Below are 9,071 nucleotides of genomic sequence, written 5' to 3'. Positions count from 1 at the left end.
CTGTCCTGTTAAGTTATCAAAAGAATCAAAACGAGGGTGATTTTGTCAGCTGCTTTGTTGTGTGATACAGCTGGCTTTGAGAATAGGATATACTAGATACATATTACCTTGTAATGAGCATTCTATGAACTAAGTTGTTTAACAAATATTTCCCATTTTTCCCCTTGAAGCCTTAGTCATTTCAACAGATTGTCTATGTTTCTTCCTTTCTTACTAGCATGCAGTTTATTATATATATATGTATATTTAATTGTTCTGAAATGTGTCATAATCTTGTCTAATTGTATATTTTTCCTAGTGTCAACCTTTATTGCATTTTATTGTTAAAAAATATGGCTTAAAATTTTTTGTTTTGTTTAGATTTTACCTTCCAGGCGAGGAAATTTGGACCGGTCTTACACTTGTTCTACAAGAAGTGCAGCTTATAGTCCAAACTATTATTCAGGTATGACACATTACTTGGAGTCAAGGCATTCCTACCTTTCAGTCTTCTTCTTAGCAAATCATTTGTGTTTACTGTCTCTAAAAGTGAAAACATTGTCAAAAGCAAAATGGTATTTTTTTCCACTAAAACATCAATTTAGTAAGCTATTTGTGGTTACTATAATACTTCACTAATCTAGTCTCAACCGAACATTTTTTAAAGAGAAAGTTTTTTTTGGAATCAGTTCTACTTGCTTATTATGCCATTGTAAAAAGCAGTACAACTCTGGTTTTGGATTTTTTTTTTTTAAGATATATGTATGTAATGTGAAGGATACTTGTTTTGTACTGATTTAAAGCACAGAGCTAGCCTATTTGTATTTGGCTTAAAACCATAAATTCTGAAAACTTATTTCTACCCAAGCTTGTCCCTCCTTTAGGGCAGGAAATGTTCACTACATGTTTCTGTCTAGCACCTGCCACAGCCATGCTTGCATATTCAAGGGCTTGCCTTTTCAACTTGTGATCCATAACAGAAATCGGCATTCTCTAGGCTATTCCTGGCCCCTGGCCTGCCTTACTTTTCATCTGCCCCCTTCTTAAGGTTTGGATTTGCAATGATCTGGCTCTGTCTTGGGGAAACTTAAGAGTTTTTTTTATTGGTTAGCCTCCTGGCAGCATGACCCAGGAAGATTGTAGTGGTCTTCCAAAGTTTTTCACTCCTCATGCTTTCATCTCCTCACCTGACCACAAGTATGGGAATATTAGCCATACCATTGAACTTGTTTCAGTGGGATTTTTATAAGGATAAATTGAGATAATAAATATGAAATGCAAATAATAATTATTCTTATTTGGCTTCCTCAGGATTCAGCAAGATGAGATCTCCTCCCCTAAAAAGACGTTAGTATGATGTTCTTTGAGATTTATATTATATTTAAATATCATTTAGTGGGTGGTACTTTACCTTGGGCACTGGATTTCCTCTCCCAGGGTGGGAAATGGTCTCCACATAGTATGTGCTTAATTGTATAGAAAAATCAGTTAATTTTTTCAGAAAGTAACTCTGCCATCATTGTTGTTGAAAAGTTCTTTCTGATGAGCAGAGAGCCTGAAATCTGGCTTCATAGGTTATTAGTATTAATACAACGAATAGGACAGTTGAGTGGATAATGAAATCAGATCATTAATATTTTCATTTGAACTCAAGCTATATATGCTTGTAATTTTGTTTGCTGGTTTACCATTGGACAGAATATTTGGTTTCAGTTTAAAGTAATTACCTTTAATATTAATTACATTTAATAATAATCATATATAGAAAATTATACTCAAATTATATTCAATACTCCTGACTAACTCAACTCTTACTTAATTCTGTGGTCATTTCTGTTTTTTTGTCAGTATATATCCACGTACACATTGTATGATTCAAAACATACCATCTTTTGTTAACCCAGTTTTTAAAAAAGTATTCTGCTTACCTATTACTCTTCATATTTACCTTTTTCTGTTGATTTCTAATAACCCATGGAATTTATATGGACATTCACAGTCCTTTACGTCCAATCCCAAAATTCAAAAGGCTCTGAAAACCAAAAATTTTTATCATAATTTGTTTGACATCAAGATTGAGCTGTATTCTTTTCTTGGCAAAAAACTACATGAATTGATATTTAACTATTTTATGTTTTGCTTTTTAAAAAATCTCTGTAAATATGAATATTTACGAATTTCACTATAGATATATCAATATGTTTGATAACAAAGTGCTGCTTCAGGTTATACTTAGAAGCACTACATAATATATGCCAGATTATCTTTGTAAAATTTCAAAAATTTTTTTAAATGTAGAAATACAACTGAATCCAAGGGGCTGTGATTTAGGATAATGGGCGTGTATCTTCATTTCCTTCATTTTCTTTATGGTTTAGGTCCTTTCACCTTCATTGTTTTTAGGTATTATAAATACATAACTTAAAAACATTTGTTCTTAGCTATTTTCTTTTAAATTTCAGTAGACCCTTGATATTCACAAAGGATATTTCTGAGATCATCTCAGGTCTCTATATTCTTGACTGTGGTGGTATTTAACAAATTGCTGGCTTTCTACTCAATTACATGATTCTTGAGGGTTATTTTTCTATGTTTGTCCTCATACCACAAGTTGATCCCTATATCAAAATCTTATGTCAGAGTTTTTGTCTCTCACTTGAAAGGCCTTTTTTTTTAGGAAAATGAAAAAATTTGTAACAGTTACTTTAAATGTGATGATGACTTATCAACAATGAGTAATAAAACCATATTGAATGGAGACGCTGAGCCATTACATTCATTCTCTAAATTAAAACCTGAAGCAGAGGATTCAGATTTATGCCTCTGCCAAATATAATCTAGTCTGTGACCAAACAAATTTATGGTGTTTCACAGACTGCTAAGGTTGCTCTCTGACAATTAGAAATTTAAATCTGTGAATGCCAAAGATCTGTATACATTTTTTTCTTATACTGAAAACTGTAATTCAAATCCTTTTACTGTGTACTTTTTTTTTTAACTTTGTTGCCTTGCTACACCCGTTCTTATTTATTGCAAGTCCTGCAGAATATTGTTTCTGCTGTCTCCTCTTCTGATAATTTACACGTTAATTTCTGTGGTCATTCACCTTGATTTGATTGGGCTAGACATGGGTCCTCAGTTTACTTGCCTTAGTCTCCTCATTATGACCGTATTGGTTTTTGTCTCCTCTCTTACCTTATCTACTCCTCCACTAAGGTGAAAACAAACACAGGAAAACCTCAAACTAGAATCTAGAGTCTACAGCTTCCCATTTACACTTTACTGGATCTGCTTCTCTATATCAAGCTTTTAAAATATTTCCAAGATCAGACCATATAAAATGCTGTTTTTTTTTTTAAAAAAAGCTGATTTTAAAAGAAAAATTTAGAAAGCAGAAATGCATCATTTTCACTTTAATAACTTATTGTTGACCAGACTTCAAGACCTCTTGATTTTATTAAGAGCACAATTGGAAAAAAAATTAAAACATTCTAAACCTTAGATAAAAGTAGCTCAAGATGAAAAGAAATGATTTTGCTTATGCTTAGAATCATTATTAATGTCTTATCTTTGTAAAATATGTTAAATAAGGTTGCCAAACTGACATTTAGTAGGTAAGATGAATTGAAGCATCCTGTATTCATAAGAACTAAATAAACCTGAAACTTAATAGGAGCAACTGATAGTTACTTTCATTGTAAGTGATTGCCTGACACACTTTTTTTTAATATGAAGTTTCACTGTGTCCATAAAAATATTGCCTGTCTCTATAGAACATGTGTATAGAAAAGCAGAAAAATACCAGTAATTCCATCACCAAATTAAAATTTTGGTGTATTCCCCTATAGTGCTGTGTGTGTACACACACACATGGGTAATCTTATTTGTGGCATTTGCAAACTGACTTCTTAATGATGACAATACTAAAAGAGAGTGCAGCCTCCTTTGGTGGCCCCTCTGTAGCTTTGCTTGATCACATCAGCAGTAGAGCATTGTTCAGTAATATCACTGAGTGATTCTGGTGAAATAGATTGCTTGATCCTGTGCTTTTTCCTTTAATTTTAAAGCCAAAAAACCTGTGACATCTGTCAGATACCATCAAAGTGGCTACTCTGGTTTATCCTTAGTCTCAAATTTGCATTTTTTGGTAGACTTATTCCTCAAGTAGACAGCTAAAGTTAGATCATTCCCTAATCAAACTTTAGCAAAAAGTATGAGAAACAGATTTCTATCATTATTACTTTGCTTAAAGATAATGATTTTCTGGTCCTCTAATGAAACTCATTTTCATTAGCCTCGTGTCTCTATTTTTACAGTAATAGTAATAGATGTCAAGTCAAGCATAGTTGTTGGCTGCAGAGGGAAAAAGTTGTAATTCATTATGAAAATTAATTATTAGATTAGGTCATACACTGGTACAGTAATGGTGGTACTTAATACCACCCTTGACTGTTTCTTTTATTTCTCTTATTTACCCTAAATTCTGATAATCCTGATCAACTTCAAAAAAATCCACAATACAAAACTAGTATTTTTGTCAGTTGCCTTACTTTTTAGATAAGAGTATCAGAAGCTTACATTAAGTAATTTAAACAGCAAATACTTAATATTGTGCAAAATTCTATAGTAATATGCTTTGAAAGAGGATCTTCAAAGTGATGTGGGCATTAGACAAAAATTCTGGAAATAGAGAATTACATTTTCACCTTTCCATTGGTGCTCCTCAGTCACATCGGCTAACATCTGAACTTATTTTGAAAGTGCTGTTTTAAATTGTCCCATCCTGCTGATAGAGGAGAATATAAAAATTATCCTACTCCTAGCTGAAACTGAAAGATTTTTATCACCCCAGTTTGTAAGCCACAAGTCATAAAACTGAAATAGTAAGTAATCCTCACTTAGTCTGACTGCAGTAACAAGTATCAGAGTATTGATATGTTTGATCATAACATTCAATGACTGAAGTTATCATACCAGAACCAAATGCATATCATGGGTCATTCCTGCCATAAGCCAGCCAGAATAAGCAGCAATTAGGTTATCTCTGCTCTTAGACAGAGCCCCTGAGTCGTGAACATGGTAATTAAAAACAGAGTGACACCAGCTGCTTATTAAGCAATAACTGTTGTTCATTTGAATTACAATTCTCCTTGGCCCTCCACCTGCTTTCTTACTGGTCTGGCCTACCTTCTTTCAGGCCCAGGCCTGGGAGTGCTTGCAAGATATAGTTGGGGTAAAATGTTGACTTTTGGTGGACACCACGGAGTCACATTGATGCAGATAAGGCACATGGCTGTGGCAGGATTCAGCTCCTTCATCAATTTTCAGGTTAGTATGGCTGAATCACTTATAGTTTGTAGAAGTTCCCTTACTGCAGACTTTGCTGGCAGTTGAGACTGGTATCTTTCTTCCATGAGAGACATGGTGATATGCCACATTACTTTGGAATACAATGTTGGACATGGTTGCAGTCATATGGAGAACCACTATAGGTATTTGTTTAATTTATTCAAACTTTTATTCTTCTAGACAACACTTCCTCAGACAGTTTTATTGGCTCAGGAGACCTAAGAACCTTTGGCCAGAGTGCAAATGGCCAGTGGAGAAATTCCACTCCGGTATCAGGTTCAACTTTACAAAAATCAAGAAACAGCCGAAGTCTTTACCTCGAAACCCGAAAGACCTCAAGGTAAGTAATCTGGCTGCTTAGTTCACAAGCCCTTTCTCCGTTATAAGGGAAAATGGCCATAGGACAGTTGTTACTTTGGCACTTTTAAGAAGTAACACCATTTTTGAACTTTAAACCATAGTGCATACGTGTGCATGCTAAGTCACTTCAGTCAGGTCTGACTCTGTCAGACTTCTCCTCCAGGCTTCTCTGTCCATGGGATTCTCCAGGCAAGAATTCTGGACTGGGTTGCCACGCCCTCCTCCAGGGGAGCTTTCCAACTCAGGGGCTGAACCTGAATCTGCTGCATCTTCTGCGTTGGCAGGCGGATTCTTTACTACTAGTACATCGATGTGGACAGATTCATTTTGTACTTTCAACTTTTAATTTACTTAGTGCTGAATTTTGATGACAGCCAAAGTGAAAATGGATCAATTTCTGCAACTTTAATAGCGAAAAAAACACATTTTGCAGACTTTTGACATGAGCAGAGACCTGACTTCAACCAAAGCAGGCTTTTACTTTGGTTCACTATTTCTATTAGATAATAGATGCATAAAGAACTTCATCATAGTTAGCCTAACTTATAAGCCCTGCTTACTCCCTCGCCAAATTTATTCTGATTATTAAAGCCAGATGAAGTTTGGCTTAGAAACTTTCCCCTTAAATACTTTATGTCAGTACATTTTTTATATGGTATTTATGATTTCTTAAATATTACTCTGGTGATAGATTTTAGACATGTAGGTTCATTTAGTTTTTTGTTTAGTCAAAGCTAAGCTTTCTGGTGTTAGTTGAAACCAACCAGATAGTTTTTATTTTATGATTATTAGCACATGACCTCTGGAAACATGTGTGAGTACCTCAGGATTTGTCTTCCCTACTTCTTAATATTTAAAAAAATCATAAATCATTAATATAAAAAAAGAATTCATTAATACAGTTGCATTGTAAAAATTAAAATATTGCCAATAAAGCCAAAAATCCCGTAACCCCTACTCACAGTCTTACTCCCTTCCTCTTCATGTGTTTGCTTCCAAATCTTTTCCTGTGTTCATTTCTCTTTCACTCTCTCTTGCTTATATATAGAATGATATATATGCTATGTAATACTATAGAATGTATAATATGTTTACTTCATTAAAGATATTCTGTATGCATCATTTGGCAAGTTGCTTTTTTTTACCCAATAATGCCATACTGCTATTTTTAAAAATAATGTTATTATAGAAACAGGGCATATGCTTTGTACAAAGTTAGAAAATACAGATAAGCACAAAATAAGCAATAAAAACATCCTACTCCCACCAATCAGAGATCACCTTTGTAATGTCTTACATTAATATATACATCCTTCCAGATATTTTTCTCTGTTTATACACATTTTTATCCAAAAATGAGTTCATACTGTGCATACTCCTCTGTAATCTTTTTCAGTCATCTTCTCTTTTTTCATTCAGTAAATTTTATCTTGTACACCGAATAAATTATATTTAAATTTTCCTAGTTGACCCAAAAGTATGCTTTACAGCTAGTTTGTCCAGACCTTATCCTTTTACAGCTAGTTTGTACAATCTAGAATTGTATCAGTAGTTATCCCCCTTCAGTTTCTTATAGTCTTGAATAGCACTCACTTTTCTTTATAGATCCATGATGCGTTATAATTATTTTTTAAGTAGATAAATTAAGATTTTTGTTGGAGTTTCAATATCAAATTCTCAAAAATTAATAGAATGAATATACTGAAAAGTCGAAGGATATAGCAGACCTGAAAAGCGCTGTGAACCAATTCAACATGATTAAGATTTATACAGTTTTCACACGGTGGTAGTATACAAACTCTACTCGAGTCCTGTGGACTGTGAACCAGGAGGCACTGTGTGTACATCCAGGGACATGAGGTTAGGAGCAAAAGTTTCATGGTCTAAAAGCACTGAAATTACGTTAGAAGTCAATATCAAAAGATATTTGAAAATAACCCACATATTTTCAGGTGCTATGTGACATTTACCAGGAGAGTTTTTAAACTTAGCCATTGAAAGCCTCAGTAAAGTTAGAGGGTGATTGCAGAGGAGAAAGCATTTAAATGAAAAATTAGTATCAAAATGAGGGATTAATATTAAAGATACTTTAAACAAAATCCCATGTATTTGGACATTAAGTGTCCACTTTTAAATGATGAGTGTATCTAAGAAGCCATAACAAGGAAAATTAGAAAATATTTTTAATAGCATAAAAATGAAAAGAGAATTTACCAGAAATTGTTGCATGTAGCTTAAGCTGCCCAATGCAGTTGAATACAACGTGGAGTCTTGAATAAGACAAAACAAATAGTGGACACTAGCATAACATTGTGTGAAATTTGAACAAAATCTGTAGTTAATACTCTATCACTTGTTAATTTCTTGTTGTTGTTGTTTTTTTTTTTTACAACATAGTATTTATATTATCAGAATTGGATTAGAAGTTTCAAGCCTCATTCAAAATTTTTTTAATATAATTTTTTTTAATCACTAAGATAATAAATTTTCTAGACTTTCAGCAGTAATACTAGATCCTAAAATACATGGAACTATATCAAAGTTTTCAGTGACTATAAGTTAGAAATCTAGCATTCTATTCATTCTAAGTCGAGTGATTATGGAATCAAAATGTCATAAATTCTTTTAGCTAGGCAAAAACTCATAAATCTTCTAAAATATACATATTACACATACTCTGTGTGTGTATATATATGTATACAAAAGCTTTTCTACTACAGAATAGCACCCCCTTTTTTATGACATGATGTTTTTCTGCATAATTTTTACCTGTTGGATTTGACACCTATGCTTCCTCATAGTATCATTAGTTTGTCCTCTCTTCGGCATGTATTTTATAAACTAGATTTTTTTGCTTGAGTAAAATCTATACTGTGTTACATCACATTAGAAAACCTACAACCATATTGTTAGTGATGCTGGGTTGACCTCTGGATTAGAGTGGTAACACTCTGATCCTGAATTATTAGGTTTTCTTCCTCCTTTTGACTAAAATGTCACCTAAATGACGTTACTTTGGCATTATATGAATGACCAGTTTCAAATCAACCTAAGAGTTATTAAATGATAACCCTTATCTGATAATTTTTAACTGAGGTGTAATTGATATATAACATTGTATTAGTGTCAGGTGTGCAGCATAATAATGTAATATTTGTATATATTATGAAATGATCACCACAATAAGTTAACACCCATCATCATACAGAAAGATCTACTCTCTTAATAACTTTCAAATATGGTATTATTAACTGTAGTCACCATGCTGTGTATTACATCCCCATGACTTATTTTTTCACTGAAAGTTTGTACCTTTTGGCCCCCTTTGACCTGATAATAACTTTATTAGAGTTAATGAAATAATATTTTTCTGATTTTATCAT

At 33.2% G+C, this 9,071-nt stretch overlaps 1 protein-coding gene across 3 annotated transcripts in view; it reads left to right on the top strand.

Annotated features, from left to right (window-relative positions):
* Positions 1-9,071, top strand: part of LOC120858142 (sentrin-specific protease 1) — a 51,876-nt gene that overhangs the window by 7,245 nt on the left and 35,560 nt on the right. For all 3 annotated transcript variants that reach the window (XM_040234004.1, XM_040234003.1, XM_040234002.1), the window contains exons 4-5: positions 361-445; positions 5,509-5,668. In XM_040234004.1, the coding sequence (XP_040089938.1) occupies positions 361-445; positions 5,509-5,668 (245 nt within the window). The remainder of the gene's footprint in view (positions 1-360; positions 446-5,508; positions 5,669-9,071) is intronic.

This window comes from Oryx dammah, unplaced genomic scaffold, assembly GCF_014754425.2.
Source record: "Oryx dammah isolate SB20612 unplaced genomic scaffold, SCBI_Odam_1.1 HiC_scaffold_29, whole genome shotgun sequence".
Taxonomy (NCBI): Eukaryota; Metazoa; Chordata; class Mammalia; order Artiodactyla; family Bovidae; genus Oryx; species Oryx dammah.
This window is presented reverse-complemented; position numbering and strand designations above follow the sequence as displayed.